We start from the raw sequence: 27,162 nt of genomic DNA, 5'->3' as shown, positions 1-27,162 counted from the left end.
TGCAAATGAGACAGTCGATGATGTCTCTCGCTCACTATTTTGGGGTTTTTTTTCATTCTTTTTTTAAATTATACAATATTTCATTTTTATAGATTTGACTGTAAGGACCTACTTGACTGAACCATACATATTATTGAGCAATGCTGATTCCACATGTTCAGGGAGGAATTAATTGTTGTTCGACTTGTCAATGAAAAGAAAATCAAAATATTTCAGATAATAAAATAAAAATAGTGATCGGATGACATCATCAGTCCCCTCATTTGCATACTGACCAGGGGTTGTGCATATAACAGTTTTGTGAAATTAAGCAAAACATTATAAAATGTAATAACTTTCTTATTTTACATCTGATTTTGATGAAAATTTCAGGTAAACTTGTTGAATTTTTTCTTTTTATTTAAATCAACTTTTGTTGGGGTGGATTTGTCCTAAAAGACTAAAGCTGTGGAGCGTTTCATGAAAGAAATAACCACATTGCATCTTATTGGGTCAGAAAAAAAATCAATTGGTGAAACACTACCCCTGAAGTGACATAAATGCACATGCTTATGATGATGGCCCCAGCAAGAAATATCTTTACGTTCACACGAAGCCCTTCATTTGTTTGTTTTTTTCTAGCAAATCCAGGGTTCCAAGCATTTCAAGAAAACCAAATTCCCAGGTGTATAATCACTTAAGAAGTCTCAAGATTCCCTATATAATTACTCCAACTCTTTTCCAGCTTCTCATGTTTTCAATGTTTTTTTTTTAAATTTGATGTATTTCAAGGTGATTCTGAAATGAAAAGTGTCATTGAGACATAGTGAGACAATACTCAGCAACAAAGCTTAGCATCACATTTGTAACAACAGTGCATAAGACATAACAAATGCCTCAGAGTTTAGAAAGATTTTCTTTGTAAAAAGATTTGAGTATATGTCATGAATAAATGGAAACTTCATGTGCACAAACTTAACAAGTTATCCAGTTATCCAATTAATTTGCAGTAGATTGCATTCCATGAGTATGATTTGACCAAAATCTCCAGATTTTCCCTCCTCTTGATTTGTGATTAAACGCAAACCTTCGTGTTACAAACTAGAACTTGAATTTTTTCAAAAACCTACAGTGCCCCAAATTTCGAAATTTCTTTGCTCATATTGGTAAACCAAGATTTTTTGGATCAAAGATTATTTAACAGTATCATCCTTAGCAATATACATCAGGAGGAATGCATTGTAAATCACAGCTTTGATACTCTCTCCTAATAATTAAAAAAAAAGGTAAAGTAAACTAATGAAAATAAGTAGTCATTTTCAATAAATAGACACAGAAAATATACAATTATACAGTACATAGTCACTCTATATGCACAAGGCAGGCCAATGCTTGTGATTACTAAAGTACCGGTAGCGACTTTTCAAAATTCATACAATAAAAGTCTGATTATCTAGCAAAAAATATGTTTATTTTCATGAACACATGCCAGTGTATTACTGACTACACACATGAAAAAACATGCCTGTAAGTACATTTACGCTTAAGCCTTACGCGTGTTTGTTTTACATAATTATGACTGATTAAAATCAACCGAAACCAGTAGATGATCTCAACTTCTTGAGACCAATTTCAAGGTGAAGATGACAATTTGTAAAATATTTTGGACTGCTGACACATCTGACATGTTAAACTGAATGAAAGATCAAATAACAGAGGAAACTCAGTAGGAAGGATTTCCTTGAGTGCTTGATGCGCCCGATCAGGGTTGCCATGCTAAAGCCGGGGTAATAGTATGCAGCCCTCAGAAACATTTGAATTACGCCTATACAAATTATTATTATCATTTATATCATATATTAATCAACATGATCTCTTGTTTAAATGCAAGGATTTGCCAACCTAGCATCATCATAAAACTGATTTTCCTGTGAACACCTATCTACATATTATTTGTAAAAACCTGACATATGTGGCAAACAATTTTTTTTTCATTTACTATCTGAGTAAAAGAATATCCCATCTGTTTTTTGTCACCAAACGGTGATTAACAAAGGATATTCTTGCTCATACATCTACATGTGCCCATCTTGAAATTTCATCTTTGAAATTTCAAATACAAGGACTTTTCTTGTTTGAGCTTTCAAATTTCAAGCAAAATGCATTTTTCCCCCCATAATCGGGGTCCTGTAACACAAAGGTTAGCGATTGATCATACACTTGATTTTCATGATTGATTGTAAAGTGGGATCAATGCAATCAATCACAGAGATGTTCGTCTAAGATGACTTGTGTTACAGGCCCCGGGTCGCCATTGCATTGTGAAGTGTGCAAAGGGCTTAAGGCAAAGCTAGTTGAACCTGAGGAACTGTTAACGCTGTCAAGACCTGATGACTTGATGTTAGTGCTTACATGGTGTCCATCACAAGGTTTTGAGAGCACTTTAGTGTCAAGAATACAGATAAAGAAGAAGTCATCCAATCATATCCACGTACAGTCATCACATGACCTTACCATCCAATCATATTCCTGTATGGTCATCACATGACCTCATCATCAGCATCATCCTGTTTGTATGAAAAAGGGGGAACAAAATGAACAAAAAGTTAGTAGAATTTTAATTATGGAATATGGTGGAGGATAGTGACATAAAAGTATGTGTTAAATTTAAATCAGATAATTTTGAAAGTTTGTTTTTCTATTACGCATGGGAGATGGAGTGATGTAAACAATTGGTAGAATTGGTAATATTGATGTCTTGCATATATTCAGTGTTGATGTGCGTCAACTGCAATGATAAGTACACCCAGGGATTCTGCCAGATAGTGAATTGTGATATTTAATGCAATCAATTTAGGAATCTACATCTAAATTCCTTCTAGTATTCAATCTGAGTTTCTGTGGTACAACAGCCTCCTGCCCCCACACCAGGCCATTTCACAAGGTCTATATCACACAAGCAACATTGCAACAGTTACAAGGTTTAATGCACATGATTTAGACACAGGGGGTGTGAGTGGTCACAAAAAAATCTGAAAACAGCTGAAGAGTGTTTAAAAAGTATGAAATAGAAAGAGCTCCAATACTTTTTGTACAGAGGAAAGCCAAAAATAAGTTGAAATCAAGCTGAACATCAAAACCCCAAAATCTGAAAATCAGGTTAAGAATCTGAACTCTCACACCCTTGTAGACAAGAGAAAATGGCTTGAACAGAAGGATTGTTTTTCTTCAACTGAAGTAACAGTCCTGAATATCACTAGACATAAGAGAGATTCTAGTTCTAACAATCTTTTTTTTTCATCAGACATCTCCCCCATAATAGGAGAACCAACCCCCCCCCTCCCCCAAATGAAGCAACATTGCTACATTTCAACATTTAAGCGATTGCAGTTTTAATAGGCCGTACACGAATCAGAGAAAAGAGTACAGTTTGAACACAGCCTTCCAGAGATCGCCAAATAAAGGGAAATTCCCTGTTCATCTCCCCTTTACCTGGTTGAGTTTCTTGAATTCGACCACCTGTGCAAAGACATGCTCCAGGATATGTTTGGCATCGCGTGAGTCTGCCGGGAGCTTCATGCTGATCCCCAAGATATCACCACACTCCCGCACGTAGTACTCCAGATCGTCATCGGTGCCTGAAAACGTAATGATCGTTACGAAAGAGGGTATTAACAAGGTTAACAAGACTGATGGTTGTAATTATACAATGATTACACTGCACACAAAGTGATAACAATGATGAGAATGATAATACTGCTTATAGAAATGAATAAGAATAACAATATATATCATGCTGATCCCCAAGATATCACCACACTCCCGCACGTAGTACTCCAGATCGTCATCGGTGCCTGAAAACGTAATGATCATTACGAAAGAGGGAATTATTAACAAGGTTAACAAGACTGATGGTGGTAATTATACAACAATGATTGCACTGCACAAAAAGTGATAACAATGATGACGATGACATTCATACTGCTACTAATTCTAAATAATACAAAAATAAGAATCACAATAGACATCATTTTGATTATGATTTGCATGATTACCTGCCATCATCCTATTGAAATATTATATTTTTCAAACTTGTCTAAACTATGCCCCCGCCCCATCCCTAATCATAGCAATACCACCTAATAAAGACAACATCTTGAAACACTAGTTCAAACTTTAGATATCATGGAGGAAATATCTTAAAACACAAAATATAAAACTTCTGCAGCTGCTTGCTGTTTCTAACATGTACCAAATTCTTTTGATAATTTTTTCTGTTTTGTTTAGGGAATAATGGTTGCCATGGTGACCATCTGATTAGCCAAAAAGCTTTACAATAACTTAGCTCCTCCTCAGGATTAGCATAAGACTCTGATGGAAGATGGAGACCCCTTTACCATGGAAAGACATTTGCAAAAGATTCAAAACTTTAACCCTAAGTTACCTGGGGGGAGTAGAATTTAAGACTGCAAATGGGTTCCCAACAAGGATCATCGAAAAACCAATAAAAAACAAAGGTTTTAAACAAGGAATTATATTCATGTAATGAATCAGAAATATATGTAATAAATAAAATACATAGGAAATTAATTGTTTTGACAATGTTTTTAGGTATTTTCTATAGAAATGACAGAATCAACATTTTCACCCTAAAATAGCATTCTATTAGCTATTTCAGTTAAGGACAAGAACATACAGGAAAACACATCTTCTAATACAAATCAAAGAAAGGATCAGAATTAGAGAAGGAAGGAATTTAAATTAGGTTATTGTATTCATTTTGAAATATCTGTCAAAATAAAGTGAACTTATTGAACATTTTCTTCAACATTCATTAGTACTTTGGCATTATAAACATCGGCAGCAGCAGCACTGCTGCAATAAACACCACAATCATTACAATCATCACCATCATCATCATGAATATCATCATCATCGTCATCATTACCATCATCACCATCATCACCATCATCATCATCATCATCACCATCATTATCACCATCATCACCATCATTACCATCATCATCATCATCATCACCATCATCACCATCATCATCATTACCATCAACTTCATCATCTTCATCATCATCATCATCATTATCATCATCATCACCATCATCATCATCATCACCATCATCATCATCACCATCACCTTCATCATCATCTTCATTATCATCATCATCTTCATTATCATCATCATCATCACCACCATCACTTTCCATATCATCATACCAGCATTAGCACCATCAATATTCAATGATCAGTACCCTCAATTACAATTATCATCCTGCAATGCACTATCAACATTATAATCAAAGGTCAATTACCACCTTCTTCATCATGACAACTATCACCACCAAAACCATCATCACCATCACGATCATCACCAAATCATAAACACTATCGCACAATCTGTAGAGATGGATTTCCCCCTCTTACATTTATTCGTGATCTGCGCCAGTCTGGCTTTCTCTGACGAAAACGATTCATCTAGGTCGAACAGATCTAGGGCCGGCGGGGGAAGTTCCCTAAATGCTGGCGGAAACACCTGCACAGAATATCAATAATGAAATAGCACAAAGTTATCAATAATCAAATAGTGTTTGCACTGCATGATCTATCTTGAGATCGAGCCCAAAGGCAAAGACACTTCTCCACCGGCCAAGCTGAACTACTGTAACACATTATGCATTCCTCCAGGCAGGTTCACATTGAGTGCAACTGAGAAGGTGTCCCTGTTTCCCCCTCTTGTTTTATCTTATTCTACTTTCAGGTTAACATGCCAATTCAACAAGATATGAGCATTGTGTTACAGATTTTTTATTAATTAAATTCTGATGATCTTTATAGGTTTGGTGGAGTTTATAACATGAAGAAGGTTTACGTTTCATCATGTGTAATATGAAAATTGAAATGGAATCTGGATCCTTTCTCGTCTGTCCATTTTAATTTTCTGCCTGTATAATAATAATAATAATGGTATTTTATTCAAAGACTGTTCGCAGCTAGAACTGAATTGCACAGAACTTTTACGTAAAAAAACAACAAAACAGTATCAAAATAGAATTATAAGAAATACACAAAGCATGAAAAAATGTACTACTTTAGGGGTTAATATGAATCAACAGAATATTTTAAAATATAAGTAATTGCAGAGGTTTCAAAATTTGCTTAAGATATAGTACATGTATCAGATTGGAAGGACTAAACATGGTGAACCGTAAACCTTCTCCATGTTAATCAAATTCTGTTCAATTATTTATTTAAAACTTCCACCCATTGATCCTGTTTATTCTATTTTCTCTTTCCACACATTCATTTCATGACCAAAGGATGGATTTCCTTTTAAAGCAAACTTTATTCATCCTATTTATTTAAATCAGTAACTTAATAGTAATATCGAGTAATCAAATTCTCGATATCAAAAAGTAATTTCCCGTCAGAAATGGCAAAACCGTTATCAAAAATTTATCCATTGACATAAAACATAGGAATAATTATGGCAAAATGGCTTGCCATATGTTCAGACCCAACCCAGTCAGCAATTTTTTAGCATGGATTGCACTCAATTTCACACTCAGGAGCCAGAACAGAGGAAACGATCCGGTGAATCCATTGTTCTGTATGGTCACTCTTTGTAGATTCAAGAGTAATCACAATCAAAGATAGACGACTGCCTAATGTATTTCCGCATACACAGGCAAAAACCTGCAGGTGCGACATCCCCATGTCCAATCACAATCAAGGACACCGTTCTCACTACATTCCTGAAACTAGTTTAGTGGAAACTAGTTTAACTTGTAAAGGGGAAGTTCACCCTGACAAAAAGTTTATTGTAAAAATAGCAGAAAAATTAATGAAAAATATTGCCGAAGGTTTGAGAAAAATTCATCAAATAATTAAAAAGTTATTAGAAATTCAATTATTTGATTTGTGACGTCATATGCGAGCAGCATTCCTACATAGCAAATGGTAAAAAATCAATGAAATGTCATTTTCTCAGAAAATTGAAAATGGTTTTCACTGTAACTTTTGTATATCAATAGACAAATCGTTTCACACCCGATCATGAAAAGAAAACAAAATTAAGTCATCAGGAACCATACAAAATTTGAAATTTATGCATTTTATATTACGTAACACATGGGACAGCTGCTCGTTTATGACATCACAAATCCAAAACTTTGAACTCTAATAACTTTCTTACTCTTTAACGGATTTTCCTCAAACCTTCACCAATATTTTTTACTATTTTTTCTGCTATTTTTACAAGAAAGTTTTCTTCAGGGTGAACTTCCCCTTAATGAGTACGGTCAAAGCAACCTTGAAAGCGACCTTTCGAACCGATTCATAAATCCACCTTGCAATGAGCGCTCTACTCCACAAGACAGAATGCCAGTACCCAGCGGTTTCTAATTTTGCACGAAACGTGTCACACCACTGGGAGCGTTTTCATAGCAACAAGATTGCTTTATGTTAAACGACTTTAAAAACCACTTTTGTGTAATCAAATGGAAAGCTAACAAAGCTATCTTCCAAACTGGTTTCCTGAACCAGTTTCCAGTAAACTAGTTATAGAAAGGGGAATGAGAACGGTGTCAAGGAAATGTGTCAGATGACACATGTTGATGAAACCCATTCATAGATGACTGACTACATGTGACCAGCCACTCCAAAACCAAAAAGAGGTTGCCCAAAAAAAAATTTCGAGCTTTTCATTCATATTGAAAAAGCACACCCTAAGCTCCCAAATGATACATAACTTGTCAAAATTGATCAACAACTTCTTTCCCAAGTAATTGTTTGAATGAAGAAGTTCAGCGAGAGCTTCGGAAAATGAGAAAACAAGGTTTGAAGTTTGTGGTTCGCTAAAGCATGGAATGTCAAAGCAAAAAATGGTGTAAAAGAAACTATTGTATCTTGTCTTCTATTAAACTTTAAAATTTCTAATTTTGACTGTTCTTCGAATTATCCTTTTGGAAAAGCTAATTTCTATTGATCTTGAATGACCAAATTACTAATAGCTATTAACAGAGAACCTTCCCTGGAGACTTATTAGGTAGTTTGGGCATTTACTACGGGGAAACTCTCTACAACACATCAAATCCTTTGAAAATGCAATTAAAATCACAATGGACAGCTGAGAAGCTTTTGTCGAAAGCTGGTGGACTGGGAAGGCAGATCATCCAAAGATTTGCACCGAACAAACAATTGAACATATGCCGTTGTCCAAAGTCAAGAGATTCTGATGCTGTCCCTGTCCACCAACTTTCGACAAAAGTGTCTCAGCTCTCCATTGTAACTTGACTTGCATTTTTAAATAGAATTTCCCGCAGTAAATGCAAAAAACTCCAGAATGTTGGTATTGGGCTGGCTGGTCACAGTTTTACTATTTACAGAGTGACTTGTGGGATTGAAGCTGGGTGGTAACATTATCATCTTAATGCTTCCAATCTGTGATTTTCAACATTATAATGATAATTTTTTTTTTCAGAATGGCTCAAAGCGCTTTACAGCATATTATTACCCCGGTCATTGGATTCATTTCAAATCCGCACGAAAAGTGCACAATTTCCACTCCCTGAGGGGAGCACTCCTTGCATTCATCGCAGCGTTATTATGGCGCTTGCAAATCAAATATACGATATCTTTTGCATCCTACCGGGTACCCATTTAGCACCTGGGTCAAGAGTGGCAAAGTGTGGATTAACGCCTTGCCAAAGGACGTTAGACCGCAGTGGGATTTGAACACATGACCCTCTGTTTACAAGGCGAGAGTCAGAACCACTACACCAGGGCTCTTCCACACATTGTAGATAAATGAAGAAAAATATTGTCGACTGAACTTACCGCTGGTTGTAGAGGAGGCAGCGGCACTTCAAATTGGGGTTGGATCAGCGCTAGGTTTTCATGCTTCACATTGAGTGCTTCATACGCTCTGAAAGATTAAAGGCAGGGGGTCATTGTGAATACAAATGTTCTAGAAAATAAACAAAGGGGTCAGTATTCAATAAGCATTCATTTCAGAGCACAATACTCTTCATATCTGAAGGATAAGGGAACTAAACTTTCATAAAAAAAAATCATGAGACATTTCTTTTCTTGAAAGATGATCAAACACTGCAGCATTCTAAAAGTACCTGAAATTTTCAGGACCAGGCGTCACTGAACACAATCATTTACAAAAGGAATGCAAAACGGCAGGTGGTTCGTTTCACTTAACAAAAAAAAACAAGAAAAATTGTATTTCGGTGGTCAGGGGTAATGCCATGTCGAAAGTGCAGTCATTCTTACATTAACACGGATATGTATTTCATATCTGCATCAGGTGTTTGATATTTGCCCTATTTATATCTAGGCTAAAGGCCATGAAAATGGTGATGGAAAATCATGATTATGGATGATTTAAAAAAAGCCTCCATTTCCACCTTTATCTTCAAGACCTCCCACAAGTATTTGAGATGAGACATGCAACATATATATATATATAGGAGGCATGACATACTGACAATGTGATCAATATCAGCCTGAATCCAACTCCGTGCGGAAGCCCCATTATCAGCAGCCTTTTCACGCTCTCAACACCGAACTAGAAATCACCCAATGTTACTGAAGATGAAGAATTAACACAAGGCAAAAGCGATTTTGTGTCTCACCCACTTATGAAAATAACCAGAAATATTGTGATTTGTGAGGGCATGCAACAGAGTTGTATCAAAACTTCATTGTGAAATGACTGGGATGGAATAACACTTGTCATAAGAGCCTTGCACGTAAACTTTAATGTTGACCTGAAAATGACCTTTGACCTTACCATGTGACCTCCGACTGCAGCATAACGTGCAGATTCCAAAAGTCCATCTACCATCCAACTTTGGTTGAAAAGCGACTTACGGTTGTGGAGTTATGTGTCATTAGGTTTGTGACGGACGGACGACATTTGGATCCCTAAGTCTCACCTTCACCTGGTGGGTGAGACAAAAAAACTACTAGACTAACCTGACAACTTTGGGAACCACTTTAGTGTCCAGGCTGTACACGGTTCCATCAAACAGGGTGTTGAAATCTCTAGGCGTGTCCTCATTCTCCTGCAAACATGTCCGTAGTTTATCAGCGAGCTTAGACGTGTCCGGTAGAAAGTTATAGTCTGATATCTACACACAAGGATGATAATAAATAAAGCAAAAGGACACCGAACATTATTCCATTGCAGGCGTTGAAGTAATAAGGAATAGAGAAAGTGGTTAATTTCATGTGAATGGTTAATGGTAGTTCGTACGAGTAGGAGCTATGAAGGGGAAGTAATGGCACAAATTTAGGAGTGAGATTAAATTTTCATTTGTTTAATAAAAAAATCTTTGTTTGAAATATCAAGACCCCTCTAGTGTAGATTATCAGGAAATTCTGAGAAATTGATTTGCCATGGTCTTGTGCAATATTATGTAGATTTTCATTTAACAAATTTTGAGAATTGAGGTTATTCAGTGCTCATGATGCTTAATTATATTCAATTATTGAGTCCATACATTTTGTTTTTCATTAATCTAGATAAACCATGGACTCATTCTTATAGTAACCAAGAGTTACAAACATCAAAGTAACCTTCTGTGCCAAAAACATGCGTTCAATATTTAACACTTTCTCAATATACCGGTTGAAATAAGCTCATTTCAGGATGGAATCTGCATAAATCATTGCTTGAAACCACCAATTCAAAACCACCTATATTCGGGCCATTATTTGTCTCCACTATCTCACCTCCGGATCCTCAGCATCTATGGCATTGAGCACCACTTCATCCGTGGTAAGCCATTTGAAGAGTACATCCATGATCTTATTGTTCTCCTCCTTCTCCAAATACTGGTCAGAGAACATGTGAACAGATCCAAGGACAGCCAACTTTCCTTTAGAGTACTGAAAGAGAGATAGGATCGACAAATTTTGTTATTATACCAATCCACCATTAATATGGCGCCTATTAATATGGTGGCTCAGCTACAGTCAGGCTAATACAGAGCTGCCAACCTGAACAAGAACATTTCAGTATTTTTAAAGCTGAAAATCAGTATTTTGGTGAGGAAATTAGTATTTTCAAAGAAATACCATAGGACAACACATAAAACTGAAACTTGAGAAATCAGTATTCTTCTCATTTTTCAGTACTAAATACGGAAAATCCGTACTACTTGGCAGCTCTGCTAATAGTATGATACCAAGTTTCGAAGCGCAGTTGAGTATATGCATATAAAAACAGCACTATATAAATGGACATATTACTATTATAATTATTATTATTAAATATTTCATAATTCATAATGCATAAAATATATGATGTGTCACCATCACCTGCTTTTTCATTTGTATATCATGCTTGAATTCCAAAGTGAAACTACATGTAAGTAACAACTGAGAACCTTATATTTTACAATGAATCAGATTTTGAGTTAGTTATACCTAAAATCAGGGTACTACACAACTTTTTAGAACCACCTGCCCGGTCGGGCAAGTAAATCTTTTAAATAGTTGGAATATACTTGCTCCAAAATCTATTTCACTTGCCCGAAAAAAATCCTTGAAATTTTGTTTTACCTCTTCAAAAGGAAGTATTGAGGTTATTTAAACCATTGACTTTTTTCTCTCTTTTGACATGAACTGATCTATCTTGCTATTGCATTTCTTTTTCCAAAGTGATTTTATCTTGCCTGCTATGACCCAAATTAGGGTCAGAATATTATATTGACCCTAATTTTGGTCATTCTTGGTCATTCTGCTGTGAGAATTGTGCTTGCCCAATTCAGGCAAATGCTTATGTAGCACCCTGCCCAAAATGCCACCTTGTATGTGATGTATTTCTGTTCTTTACATGTATTACAGTTCGTTACAAGGTCAAAAAGTACATTATAAAGCTGACGGAGCTCCTCTTTCTAACAAATATGAAATGACCACAAAAAGTATAAATTTTAACAAAAATTCATGTTGCACTTGATATTCTCTATATACAGGTATTCAAATCAACCTGCTCATAGGATCGAAGGGCTCTCAAACAATTTACGTCAAGAAAAAAGAGATAAAAATAAAGAGATGAACAAAATCTACATCTACCTACCTTAGACGAGTGTAACGCACAGACAGGCCTGTTGAGAGGAAAGCAGACGGTTCCCGTTGACAAGATGGCAGAGGCAGGCTTGGCTACATTCAGCGTTGCTCCATATGGGTAGAGATACGTTAATGCTCTGTGAGAATTAAACAGTTCAACCACGATAATAAGTTGTGACAATTAAACAGTTCAAACACGATAAGGTACTTAAGTTGCCACTTTTTTGTTTTCAAAATTACAGATCCCAATTCTTCAGTGTTCTAAAATTTGGATTTTATGTTCTTCAGTGATACATGTAGGTACAAAATATTAAATGATTAAGCAGAATGATGAAAATAGAGAAAATCCGAGGAAATTCAGTTCTTATTACAAACTTACACAGACTGTAGAGTGCAAAGTTATGCTTGGTGAATGCATGTTGAACAATATAAACAAGTTTAATAAACAATATCCAAGAAACCCAGTTTTACGATATTCAAATTGCTTTGCTTTTCATGATTTTCATTGTATTTTTGATAATTCAATTTTCATGGCCTGAAAATATTTGTTTCTCATTAAATTCCATATTGTTCTGAATTCTATGAAATAATTCCAGACTCCATATCACACAGAAGTGGCAACAAAGACATTTCCCATGTTAGCAGTTCGCAGTATTACATGTATATGGAGTGTTGGATGTTATACCATTTTATTTTTTATTGGTATATATTCCTTTAAAGTCTTATTACCCATGAAAATAATATTTTTACCAATGTGCTACAGTTATGTAAATTCTAAATGTAAAACTGTGAATATCAGCCAAATAAAATAGATAACTATATATATCGAAAGGATATTCCCATACAACTATATGAGTGTAGGTCTAGGTATTGACAGTGAGCATGCATACAGTTTATTAGATTTAAATTCTTTTCAAATGTGGAATTGATAAATAATAAAAGAAGTTTCAATTTTGACATTGAAAACATGCAATCAACTATCAAGATAACTAATAGAATGCATTGAAGCATTTTGAATGCAATATTAAAGTACACTGCATTGCAGGAGATGAAAAATATGTATATCTTTAATACAATATTTCAGATATTGCATAAGAATGTATCAACAAGATTGATTGTGAGTTGTATAAGACACCCCTACTTTTTTGTGATGTTATTAAAGTAATCAAAAACAAAAACTTTGAATACCTGCATGGGGATGAATTTGTGTGGTCTTTGTCTGCTAATCAGAGTACCGAAGTGATATGTCACAATTTTTTTTCTTTTTGCATTTCAGTGTTTTTGATACCATATGTTGGTAGCGCATGATGAAAAAATCCCCATTTCATGGGAATCGGTCCATGGGGGCCTGAGATATGACCTCATGGTTAAATAATTAGCCCCATTAAAGTCAATGTATCATTGGCCAGGTTCATACATGTAACTTAAGGAACCGGGCTACAAGTAATAATACATTGACGTAAATGGGGCTAATTATGTATTCATGAGGTCGTATCTTGGGGCCCCCTGGACCGATTCTCTCCAAATATGTTACGTTTGTCATTTTGCCTCCAAAGAAGATTCTGCTATGATCGAAAGCTTAGGCCCCTTTTGACTCTCTAATTCTCACCAAATTTGGGATGTGGGGGATTTTCCATCATACTCTATCAAAATACAGTGCGTATCGAAAAAAAGTTTACACTTTGAAAAAGCTATGGGAATTAAAAAATATACAACATGTGGGTAATTTTTTGACATATAATCTTGAGTTAGGGTCTCATCTATCACATGAAAGTAAAAGTTTTGACAGAATGTTACACTTGAGTGAGCACTGTCCATTTTTGTAAAGCTCGCAGAAATCTGTTTGCGCAGAAATGCTCGTTTTCACGCTGTGTCAAGGGGAAAGGGCGAAATCACACTTACCTTGCGAAACATTTCTCATACATTTCTCTTGCACTTTCAGTCAATTGAAATAAAACGGATACATTTAACCATTTTGTAACAATTGTCCACCTAAATTGAAATTTCAACACTTAGTAAGCACAACCTTTACCATTTTCGTGCCAGCTGGATCTGAGGATAAAGTTTTTATCATTTAAAGTGGGTTTACATTTCATTTTTCATTCAATACTTGTTTCTCCACAGTTTTTCCAAGCTTGAAAATGATTAACACAATGAAAATCAAGCTTAAGTTATTTCATGTAATTCACAGCTCAGTGTAAAGCAAATATCGTTACGATGGCCTCGGTGTGTGGGGGAGTTGGGTGGGGCGCAATGCATTCTTCGGAGGGTTTTGGGAAAGGAAACTAGTTTAAAAAGGTTAAAGAGATCTTCAAATCAATTTTACTAGCTAAATTCCACGTGTTCTTCATGATTAAGGTCTACTTTTATTTGCATAACTATTTCAAAGTTCTGCGCAAATCATTTTTCACCAGCTTTTCAAAATTAAGTGGTGCTCACTCAAGCGGAAATATTTTTCGACAGTTATATCGTCATTTGATTAAATGGATCTGTACCAATGTTAAAATGTGGAAAAATCTTCAGAATATTCCAAATGTATAATTTTACAGGATTTTTTCTAAGTGTAAACTTATTTTTGATACGCACTGTATAGTAAAAAAAGTGCTGAAATGCAAAAAAATAAATCAATGACATCACACCAAGGTACTCAATTACTTTAACATTTAGAGGAATTAAATGTGTTTTTTTATTGCTTCTGGATTGAGATCATTTGTAGAAATTATATAATATAATAGAAAGAAGAGCCAAGACCTGAAACAGAGAGAAAAAAAATACATGTAAAGCAGCATTTTGGATGAAAGACATTCTGTACGAGTAGTGATGGTGTTTTCTCCCCATAGGTCTGCTATGTGTTCTTTTGATGAATGCAATTATTCTAGGAGATATCTTTGATGACTAAATTCCAGTACATGTACATGCAGTTTGCTCTTCAATGATACATTTCATAAAAGCAGTTTTCAAAAAATACATGTAGTGGCCTGTCTTGATGAATCACGGAACAAAAAATACTTAAGATTACATGTACATTGTATTTAAGCATATGATGGAAAAAAACCAGTCGATTACCAGCAATGAATTGAAAATTGTTGTGCTGCATGTAGCTATTTTGAAAGAAGAACAAAAGGTGTATTATAGTCTTATAAGATGTAGATGCTGTTTACATTGTAAACATTCAAGCAAAATAGCAAATTCGAATGAAAAGATATTTCTAGCAATACAGAGGAACAAAGTAAGACAGTGAAAAGTGTTTCAATGCAATGTAATACAAATCATGTAAACAAGTGGAATGCCTCTGGCCGTCTCACCTGCATCACGCGGTTCAATATAGCAGCAGTGCTGACTTTGAATACTACTCTAACTCGCACAAGATGTTCAATGATACATGGTTACTCTTATGTCCACTTTTTATGAACTAGACCAATAAACTTACAGAGATATGATGGTTATTCAACAAAAAACCCAACATGGCCAAAGTTCATTGACCTTACATGACCTTTGACCTTGATCATGTGACCTGAAGCTCGAACAGGATGTTCAGTGATACTTGATTACTCTTATGTACAAGTTTCATGAATCAGATCCATAAACTTTCAAAGTTATGATGGTAATTCAACAGATACCCCCGATTCGGCCAAAGTTCATTGACCCTAAATGACCTTTGACCTTAATCATGAGACCTGAAACTTGCAAAAAAATTTCAGTGATGCTTGATTACTATTATGTCCAAGTTTCATGAATCAGATCCATAAACTTTCAAAGTTATGATGGGAATTCAACAGATATCCCCAATTCGGCCAAAGTTCATTGACCCTAAATGACCTTTGACCTTGGTCATGTGACGTGAAACTCATGCAGGATGTTCAGTGATACTTGATTAACCTTATGTCCAAGTTTCATGAACTAGGTCCATATCTTTTCTAAGTTATGACATCATTTCAAAAACTTAACCTCAGGTTAAGATTTGATGTTGACGCCGCCGCCGCCGCCGTCGGAAAAGCGGCGCCTATAGTCTCACTTTGCTTCGCAGGTGAGACAAAAACAAAAATGAAAAGGGTGGAGTACACATTAGGTTCAGAGTAAGTTGCTTGAAATGGTGTTTCTGGCTAAATAAAAGTTTGATACATGTTTTTTAGCACAGAATGCAGCATATTGATGTAGACGAGTATCGAGAGATTAATACTGTAACTCACTCCGCATGTGATGCTAAGGATCCGTCGGTCTTGCGACTACATGTATATAATGTAAGTTAGTTACATGTCGTAGAAAGGTGAGAGGTTAAATGTGTAAGGACAATATATGCCTCTACCGAGGCTTTTTAAAAGAACATGGCTATGGAATTACATGTAGCAAGGGCAGATTATTCAGTTCCATCAAAGGTGAACTTGGATGAAAAGTGGGAAAAGGACAGTTGGGGGGGGGGGGGTGTTCCATGGGAAAATGAAATCACACCTTTAATCAACTGTTGACATTCAACTAATGAACTAATGCCACACCTTTAACAAGAAGGTATGCAGACGTATATGGGGTGAATTGGAAAGTGATCTGAAAATTTCTTTAGTTTTTGTTCAAAGTTCATTATTTGTTTGGTGATCTCACATTTATTGTCGTCTTACTGTCGGCATAATTACTATACAATTCAACATCACAAATATTACCATCATCAGTCTCCTCCTCCTCATCAACACTACCAGTACTGCTAATCCCCGATCATCATCATCACCATAACCATGACAATGACTGGTCATCTCAATCATCAATCACCACCAGCATTAATATCATTTTAACTATCATCTGACACTATCATAACCACTACCATCAACCCAACACTATCACAATCATCATCTTCATCATCATCACCATCATCATCATCACCACCATCATCATCAATCATCACCACCATCATCATTGTCGTCGTCATCATCATCAATCATCACCACCACCACCATCATCATCATCATCATCATCACCATCATCATCATCATCATCATCACCATCATCATCATCATCATCATCATCATCACCATCATCATCAATTATCACCACCACCATCATCATCATCGTCATCATCATCATCAATCATCACCAACACCTCCATCATCAGCATCATCAAAATCAAAATACACTGTAAATATCCCCACCATTACCCGATCCCCCCCCTTTGTTAAGCTTACTCACTGTGTATCATTTTGTGCATCTTCATCACCACTACCTGGTACGCTCTTTCCGGCAGCTTGACTGATTGCTCTGGACAAAACAAACATAAAGGATGGCAAAGAAAAGACTGTTATTTCCGCAAAGATCTGCAGTATGAAAGTAGCAGAAGTACAAAACTAGACCATATACTGTATGGTATTTATATTAAAGAAAAGAAACACTTTTTAAAGAAATTACAGTACCTTCATGCAGAGAAACAAATAACATACCTGAAGGCCCTTTCATAAAACCGTTCGTATGTTGAGAGCGACTATAAGAACGACTGGTGATCCTTTCTTGCGCGCTAAACTACATGTATCACCTATGGTGTATACCATTTACCAAAAGAAAGGATCACCAGTCGTTCTTATCTTACTATAAACAGCTTTATGAAACACCAACCAGGCCTAAGCATGAAAAAATGCCCGGCAAGGTGGTGGACTAATTAAAGCAAAGAAATTAAGAATCACCTATGAAAATACATGATTAAACTCTAGAACACAATTACAATAGAATACAGCAATATTCAAAGCACAAATGTAAACGTTGCTTTATAAATAATACCACAAGTTATAATCATATGCAACATAAATGAGTACATGTTTGTAGAAAAAAATTAGTCATTTAAAATTTCTTTAAATTACAGCACAAACAGAATGTGCATAAGAATAATATCCATATTGTGTTTTTCATGCAGAGTTCCAGTTGAAGGGATGGTCTAGGCTGGAAATATTTATGTCTCAACAAATAGAGGAAAATTCACAGAACAATATGCTGAAAATTTGATCAAAATCGGATAACAAATAAGAACAGATAAGAACAGATAACAGATAAGAAAGTTATTGAATTTTAAAGATTTGCATTATTCCGGTGAAAAAGTTCTAGCCATGTTTTTATGAATATTCATTATGTGGGCTGATGTCATATCGCCGCTTGTTCTTTTGTATATTATTATATGAAATTACTAGGTTTATCCAAAAATTTTCTACCAAGAACTAAAACAATTGAATTGACAATTGATTAAGTGCATTAGTTATTTATTGCCACAACTTATTTCATCATAATGGAGATACATCATTTAATACACATGTATGAAAAAAAAGAAACATTTATGATTTCATGTAATAACATAAGAAAAAGGAAAGTGGAGATGTGACATCATCAGCCCAACTAATGAATATTCATGACAACGTGCATATGACTGTTTTTACAAAATATTGATAAACTTTAAAATTCAATAATTTTTGTCATATGTTATTCGATTTTTATGAAATTTTCAGAATTTTTTGCTCTGTGAATTTTACTCTTTTTATTAAGATATAAATATTTTCAGCCCGAACCATCCCTTCAATTTATACATTCAATTTTGTTATAATACATACAACTATCATTCTTACATCTAAGATGGATAATTACCTGTTTAAAATTCCATTCGATACTAATGCTTCCTTTGGATGAAAGTATTTGAAGTAGGACGTTCTGACAACACAGTCTGCAATGAAACAAAAAAATAGTTGGTTAGCGACATAAAACCCTTATTCCAATTTCAACTCACAGTATTTGCAATTGGAGAGATGCAACCACCAAACCTTTACAGATAAAAGCGTTAAAAACCATGCAAAGGGACAGTGATTTTCTGTTTTACCACTAAATAAAATGGACATTCCACCAAACCTTTACAGATAAAAGCGTTAAAAATCATGCATAGGGACAGTGATTTTCTGTTTTACCACTAAATAAAATGGAAATTCCATTTGGTTGTTATAGACCTGCCAACCTCTGGGAATGAAAAAGTGTATTCTGTGATGAGTACATTTTTCCCAAAAAAGTGTATTTCATAATAAATTGCGTGGCGCACTCCCTCATCGCGGCGCTTAAGCTGCATGCAAACTAAAATGCGCACTGCTCTTACAGATGAAAAAAAAAAACATTTAAACATGTTTGTATCTCACCCTGGTTTTAACAAAATGATTGAAAAAAAAAGTTACCTGCGATTACATTGATCTAATAACCAAATAGTTTTATGAAATAGAGACAAATAGAGATGATTTTTCTCAATAAATTACGATTTTGTAAAAACGCATATATTTTTACTGCTGTATTTTGGTTGCAAAAACATACTAAATATGCCAAAATCATACTGGTTGGCAGGTCTGTTCTTATACTTTTCATGTGAAAATTCATGGAATCTACCTTTGCAAAACAGAATCGAGATTTTTGCTGTGTACATTTTCAGTGACAAAACAGAATTTCCATTTTTAGATCAAGTTGAAACGGAATTACAGATTTTCAGAAACAAAAAAAACAATTTTTTATTAAAGGGGAAAATCACTGCCTCTACATGCAAAGTCAGGTTTGATATAAAGCCACTCACATTGATTCTTATCAACGTAACTCAATGAATGCGGACTGACTAAGATTGACAAGAGGTTGATGTCTACATCAAGTTTCTACAAATGATCTCAATCCAGAAACTGTTGTGCCACTTTCAACACCCACCCCCCCCCCTCCCTTCCTATAGAGACCAAACGAAAATAAAACCCTTCACATTGTTCTAAAAAATAACAAACATGCATTTTTAATGAAATAATGACCCACACCTTATTCTAGAAAGGCATCCCCATACATGTACATGTGTATGTGTAAAAGCACAAAACCAAAAATTCCTGTATTGCAGACAGTCACTGATTCTACGGTTGGCTTACGTGTACAATAGGGGTTGATAATTTACATATAGGCCTACTTTCAGACCTCTGTTCTTCTTTGAACTTAAAGACATCAGCAAAAGGATAAACCGATCAAAGCAGAGCTTACCATTGTTGACCATAATACCAAATTCCTCCAGGAGAAAATTTATGTTTGTGTCAAACTTTGTCTCTCCCCCTTCTCCGACCATGACCAAGACACTCCCTCCGTTCTCCATGTATTTCTTGATTGCCTCAAACTATCGTAAAAAAAAAGAAGGTCAAGAACATACAATTACATTGATCAAATGACTATACTTCAATGACATGCGGAAGTGGAACAAGTTTATCGTGGGCTTTATTTACACATCTTGGTTGTCTCCAAAATATGATCTTGGGGAAAAAGCTTAAGGAAAAAAACTTTTCCTAATCACATTTGGCTAGTCTACATGTAGAAAAAAAGGCTTTGGGGAAAAAACATACTCTAAACACGTTTGACCCCGTGATTGACCATTGACCACTGTTTCAAAACCACCCTTTTTCTTGAAAATCTGTGTTTTTGAATTTTGATACCCTTAACGAGTCCAAGCGTGGACCGTGTCCAAAACTGAAAAAGACTCTCGCCTTTGAAACAGTAGTGAGTTTGAAGTAGAGCAAAATTGACATATGACAAAAAAGTGTAATACATGTATACCTGACAATTGACAAAGGAGTCATACATGTACAGTAAAATTATTCTTCTTTTGGACTGTGATGCTCTTTAATTTCTTGGGATATCTCTCATGTCAATGTTACCTTAGGCTGCAGTCACAATACCCCTGCTGTGCCCACATGATTCGAGAACAGCCGTTTTATCTATTTTAATAAAATCCACTAGATACGTGTACATGTATGTAACTGGTATACAAAAAAGTTATCAACAGCTGTTTTCGACTAGCTTTACGGCCATCGTAGGAAAAATGTGACTGCGCCATAAAATACTGCACAGGGAATTGCAATCCGTTTGCGACAAAAAATAGCAATTAATCTTTAAACACAGCATATCAAAAGTTAAAATGTTCTATCTTTTCAAAACCACCTGAAGAGTAAATTCTATATTTTCCCAGGCTTAGAACAGAGTACAGACTTGGGTTAATCACAATGAGGGTCACATTTTTTTTCTCTAAAATTAACACATTCTTTGTTCTACATTCTTCTAAAATAAAATTCAGTTTGCATATAAATTTCTTGATATAAATCAGAAGTTTCATAAAATGAGGTCAAAAGAATCTAATATACATGTATAAATAATTATAAAACAACAAATAAATTACATGCGAGTAAAGGGTTGTTGTTCTAAATGAAAATGGTGGGCTATAGAATGTTGATGTTTCAGATCACAGAGAGGACCAGCTCCATAGAATTACAAGTAGATGCAGCTCGTGCTCCTGAGCCTTTATGACACCTTTTCCTGAAAAATTGGTCAAACATTGAGGGGGTGCTGCCCAAAAATGATTCCAGGCAAAAAAGGTCTTTGACCCCAAGCCATTTTCATCAAAATTGTACAACTCGGCTTCTAAATTAGTAATTTTACTGATGTTTTGTGTCAATTTCTATGTTATTTTAGACAAGGGATTAATTTTTAACAAAGAAATGATGCATAAATAATGTCTTAGTACTTAAAATTTAACCCTTACTTAATTGGGAGGGGGTCAATTCGACCCCTCTTGATGAATTTTGTCACTGCGTGACCGTAACTTTTTTTTACCTCGCCACTAGGTGACTTTTTACTTTCAAGCCTTCAACATCTTCCCAGACCAAATTTGCGATGCCCAGGTACAAGGTTATGAAATTACGCAAGATTTTGTAAGTGCATCTTATACATCTTTCTGTTGATAAAAATTAATTCCTTTTCCAAAATTCATTAAAATAACTTCTGCAGAAGCCGAAATAAATAATTTTGACGAAAATGGGTAGTGGTCAATGACCTTTTTGCCCCAAATCATTTTTTTTTGGTGGCACCCCCTCCATTTTGACCAATTTTTCTGAAAAAGGTGTCAATATGATCAGGAGCACAAACTGCATCTTTGGAGTCGGTCCTCTCTGCACATGATTTGAAACATTGACTTTTTTTCACCCTGTATAGCCCACCACCACAAATCTTTCCTGAAGCATTTTGTCAATAATTTATGCAGACAAATTTCTCTCAGCCAATCAGACGCAAGAATTTCAGCAGCTTAAAACAGTTGGCAATGACAATAAGTAACTGAATAACTGCTTTGTGGAACATGCCCTGACCCTACCTCAGGTGCAGTGAATTTGTCTCTCGGTCCAGCAATCACAAACACCTTGGCACTTGATAATTTTTCATCAGTGATCTCATCTTTATTGCTGAAAGAGAGAAGGTAAAAACACATTGACATAAATGTACTTAAGTATAAAAACCACTGGGAAGTGTTTCATCAACATTTTCATTGGACAAATCTTTCTCTGATATTGATTGGCTGAGAGGTACTGTTACTATGGTAATTGTCGGATAAAATGTCAGACAAATTCTTTCATGAAACATCCCCTTGAACTTAAAATTTGGGGTGATCCTATTCAATACTAGGAAACAAAGAGGTTGTATCAGAATTAAAAAGAAGTGTAGGAAAATACAATCATTAATAAAGCCAAGAACTTGGAATGCTCAACACTTATATTCTTTCCAACAAACAAAAGGAATGGCAATTTTCTCTTTTAAAATAAATCCATATTTCTGCATTTGAAAGTGTCATGTTCCTTCTTGTGTTGCATTGAGTTATGAAGATGATAGGCCTCTTGCTTGGATTATTCATCCAAACCCAAGTCTTTCAGCTACTTTCCACAATTCCATTGAAAAGGATTTTACCAAGGTAATTGTGTATATCCAAAGAGAAACTATATATTGTACTGCATTTAGGGCTTGATCAAGTACATGTACCTCAAACATTTTGGTAATAAAATTACTGCACAAAAATATCACATTTTATGTAATGATTTGAAGTACGAGGTAAAGAAAAGTCCTTATCTACCTGACAATTTTCCAGTTCGATCTGAGTTTCTTGTTGAGTTGTTTGAATCCATTTTGCGTTGAAAATAGCTCCCTCTTTGACACATCAAAGACGATGGATGTCCGCTGACCCTTGTCTCCTACATCCTATACATGTACATATGACAAGAAAGCTTAAGTTAATCTCCGGGTTTGGTACAATAGCATGAAATGGATCTTCATACGTACATGCAAAACTAGCCTTAAAAACGGACATACAGTACGTGTACTGAAGCCTTTTGACATGCAATCGTTGGAGTATAATTGCACGAATGACTAAAATGCTAGAGCAAAACAATGCACGATTCGCGTTCACCATTTTGGATTCGGCCACTTTCGGCGGTGAATTGATAAGTGTGGGGGTACTGCGAACCAGCTTCAAATCACCGATTTTGAAACTTAACTAGGGCAAGGAGTAAGTCTGCGTCCGATAGTAAGTTTAGTCACTGTATTTTTTGGCATAACGTGTTGCCTTTTTTACAAAAAAGTGAGTTTGTCACTGGTTTTTGAGAGCGAGTATTTATCTCCCGAGGGTTCGGGTACATGTAGGTGAATCGTCTGTAAAGATCACAGGAGAACCAGTAGTTTTTCCCAGATTCTGAAGTCACTTAAATGGAAATCTCTTGAAGATAAAGATCGCTTTATGAATATATTTATTGACCGATGCAAGTATTTTACGATTCAAGATATTTATCGGCAGATGCAAGTATTTTTAAAATCTAAATTGGCAGCAATACACGTGTGTGGTATCTAGATCTACATTACATGTAGGTATTGATAACAAAGACATCAAGATGGCGACCAAAACAGACTGGGTAAGTAAATGCTTGTGCTTTTAATTATTTTTCAAATTTACTAAATTAAATAAATAGAGGGTCTATAGATCTACGATTAAAACTTGGGGGCTGTATTGTTTTTGCCCATTGTATGGTAGTGTGACCTTAATTCGCGCATTACCTAATTTTTTGCATGGGCACATGCGATCGGTCGCAGGTCAAACCGATCGCATGCAATGTTTTGAAATCTGCCGTGATTACAAAGGAAAAAGATACTGGACCAAAATCACCAATTTTCAGGATAACCGGAGGATGGACACGGAGTGAAACATGGGTGAAGAGTAAGAAATTACACTATTTTTTTTTCTATGATTTTTACAATAGACCCTAAATAACATTTCCATCCCACCTTTCCTTGTCACTTGGAATATCCGATCGCATTCACCGTCCCAAAGTTCAGGTATGGAGCGTAGACGTAGTGTAGCGGTAGTGAAGTGGAGCCTGCACAAACTTCGCCCAAGGTACATGTATCCTGAACCAGGCTCCATGACCATGGAGAGTAAGCCTACGTCAGTAGGCCTAGACTGATTTTTACTCTCCAGGCCCAGGCCAGGGTAGCCTGGGGCGTTTTGGGGAGTGAAAGTTATATACTGTACGTATGGAGTCACTCCCCACTAACGCCTGGGTTTCCTCCCTATACTTCCCCACATACGGGTACAAAACCAGAAACTTTTGCCCCCGAGAATTCTACTTTCCATCTAAAAGATCTAGCCCTAAAACATGTACATGAGTTCCAACTTCATTTCCAACATTTCAGCGATATTGATTTCATTTTTAAAGAAGAATTCATTAAAAAACGAGAGATTTGTTTTGAAAAGATGGAAAGAGCTTACTTCCGTGTTTACGTCGCCATCTTGATTTCTTTGTCTTCCGCTTGGCGACAGCACGCAAATCGCTGGATTTGCGTGCTGTCGCCAAGCGGAAGACAAAGAAATCAAGATGGCGACGTAAACACGGAAGTAAGCTCTTTCCATCTTTTCAAAACAAATCTCTCGTTTTTTTAATGAATTCTTCTTTAAAAATGAAATCAATATCGCTGAAATGTTGGAAATGAAGTTGGAACCCATGTACATGTTTTAGGGCTAGATCTTTTAGATGGAAAGTAGAATTCTCGGGGGCAAAAGTTTCTGGTTTTGTACCCGTATGTGGGGAAGTATACGGAGGAAACCCAGGCGTTAGCACTCTAGGCGACACCGCAATACTTACCCGTGTTAAGAAACTGGGACTCCACTCACGCGCATTTGGGCCGCCCTAGCTTAGAACTAAGCTTTCTTTCCGTAAAAAAAAATTATTCTTATGATTAAATAAATATTAATTAATACATGAATACTGTTAAATCGGTACTCACCGGTTCTCTTCTTGAATTTTCTGCCAATTTCCCACGCTGCTGGCTGCAATTCCGCGGTAAATTTCGTCGCCATAGAGAGCTGTTCATGCAACGTTATTTATAAATGGAGCGCCCTTTACGAGAGTTGTTAATGCCGCGGAGAAATCGTTAGGCATTTTGGCCTGTGTTCAAGGCGTAGCTGTTCTATTTTTTTTATAAAATTATGTGTGAGATCGAAATCTCAGCGAGTAAACACTCTTCCAAGATGGAAGAGTGTATACTCGCTGTGATATGATCCCGATAGGGAGGCGCAACACCCCCACCCACATGGGCGCAAACCCCAGGGCCGGGGGACATGTCCCCTCACCCAAAATAGTAGGGGGCACATTATGAAATGTCCCCCTACTATTTTTGGTCATGTCGTTCAAATTCGAAATGTATTTTGGAAGAGACGATCTTACTTTTGGCATGCCCCTTTTTTTTGCTTGTTTGCTTGTCAAATTTCTTTTGGTCAAGATGACCTTCTTTAGAGGGTGATAAACCTTCTTTTTTTGTTTGTTTTTTGCTTGTCAAATTTTCCAGCCCCTGGTCCCCCTACCTTTGGGGAGAGATTTCCGCCCTTGCAAGTAGACATATACTCTTGATATTGTTTGCGAATCTGCACGGGCGTCGATCGAGGGCTGGGGATGAGGAAAAGCGGTGAGACGAGAAAAAAAAATAGAACTTAGAAGGGGAAAGGCGACAGAAAAAAAGTGAACGAAAGAAAAATTAATGGAAAATAAAAGGGAAGAGTAAATAGGGAGAAATGTGATGGGTAAAATAAATTATGGGAAAAGAGGACAGAAAAAAAGTGAACGAAAGAAAAATTAATGGAAAATAAAAGGGAGGAGAAAATAGGAGAAATGTGATGGGTAAACAAAATTATGGGGAAAGATTCTGGACGCACTATTCATGTTTTATCATGAAAATGATAAGTTATTTATCCGCGAGCAGACACTTTTTGATATTGTGATCTGAAACTGGATAATGATTTAAATAGAGAACAATCTGCGTATCTGAATTAAGGTGTGTTTTAGATTTCGACCTAGAATTTGGGTATTCTAAGTAACTTTCTTATCATGAAAATCAATAAAGAGAGCGCAAAGCGCGAGCTAAAAATATATGATATAACAAAGGGTGAATTTAAGCTCTGTAATGCAAACACTTTGTGGGAAAATTGTGAATTGTGATGGATCACAGTTAAAAAAGAGCTGATGTATTTTATTTTTATTACTTTGAGTTTTTACATAGGACCGGAACATGCTATGAGGGCATTATGTCATCATATGAAATTGATGACCATCTTCCTATTTCTCTCGCATGGGAGCGCGAAATGTGTTGATTTTATGGCCTGAAAACTGGACATTTAAAGCACTTTGTAATTATGCATAAGAGGCATTATATATCTATCAATGCGAGCAGAAATCGCGAGTCGAAGTTTTTGATAAACTGTCATCAAATTAGTTTGATTTAGAATTAATATTGGGATATACATAACCGACTAATCCAAATGCTATAGCGTGCGGCGCTAGCTGATACGTTTTAACAATCTGACCTGAATAGGGAACTTTTTGAGAACTTTATGGAATACAGGAAAATAATACGTACCTGAAAATTCAAATTTTGCGAGCGCGCAGCGCAAGCAGAAAATGATAATGTTCAGATGATATCACAGACATTTTTACAGAGCACTTTTTAAAAATCAATTTGTAAATGAAACAAAATAATGAAAGTTCAATTTCCCAGCTGAAATATGTTTTGTATAATGACTTCAAAGTTTGATTTTTCAAGCTCCATATTGAGCAAGATATGCAAATACCCTAAAAGACAATAAGGCGCGAAGCGCGAGCGAAATTTTTTTATCCTAACAAATAGATTTAAAAAAAAATTATTTTCAGAGTCTTCCCCTAATGTTATTTCATTTAATCATGTTCCTCCTCTTATGTTTGCCTTTCTTCT

At 35.8% G+C, this 27,162-nt stretch overlaps 1 protein-coding gene across 2 annotated transcripts in view; it reads right to left on the bottom strand.

The window, feature by feature from the left end:
* Positions 1–753: 753 nt before the first annotated feature.
* The window catches only part of LOC121430747 (intraflagellar transport protein 52 homolog), a 29,578-nt gene continuing 3,169 nt past the window's right edge, over positions 754–27,162 (bottom strand). The window contains exons 2-13 of one of the 2 annotated variants that reach the window (XM_041628125.1): positions 22,985–23,109; positions 22,235–22,322; positions 20,083–20,212; positions 18,685–18,760; positions 17,251–17,319; positions 12,086–12,212; positions 10,738–10,893; positions 9,979–10,133; positions 8,830–8,917; positions 5,419–5,527; positions 3,472–3,617; positions 754–2,546 (exon numbers count right to left, since the gene is read on the bottom strand). In XM_041628125.1, the coding sequence (XP_041484059.1) occupies positions 2,520–2,546; positions 3,472–3,617; positions 5,419–5,527; positions 8,830–8,917; positions 9,979–10,133; positions 10,738–10,893; positions 12,086–12,212; positions 17,251–17,319; positions 18,685–18,760; positions 20,083–20,212; positions 22,235–22,322; positions 22,985–23,109 (1,296 nt within the window). In that variant the 3' untranslated portion in view covers positions 754–2,519. Of the gene's footprint in view, positions 2,547–3,471; positions 3,618–3,666; positions 3,834–5,418; positions 5,528–8,829; positions 8,918–9,978; positions 10,134–10,737; positions 10,894–12,085; positions 12,213–17,250; positions 17,320–18,684; positions 18,761–20,082; positions 20,213–22,234; positions 22,323–22,984; positions 23,110–27,162 lie in introns of those variants that run through there. The other variant, XM_041628124.1, reaches the window with a different exon arrangement.

This window comes from Lytechinus variegatus, chromosome 17 (genome assembly GCF_018143015.1).
Source record: "Lytechinus variegatus isolate NC3 chromosome 17, Lvar_3.0, whole genome shotgun sequence".
Classification (NCBI taxonomy): Eukaryota; Metazoa; Echinodermata; class Echinoidea; order Temnopleuroida; family Toxopneustidae; genus Lytechinus; species Lytechinus variegatus.
The sequence above is the reverse complement of the archived record's forward strand: the minus strand, read 5'-3'. Positions and strand labels throughout refer to the sequence as shown.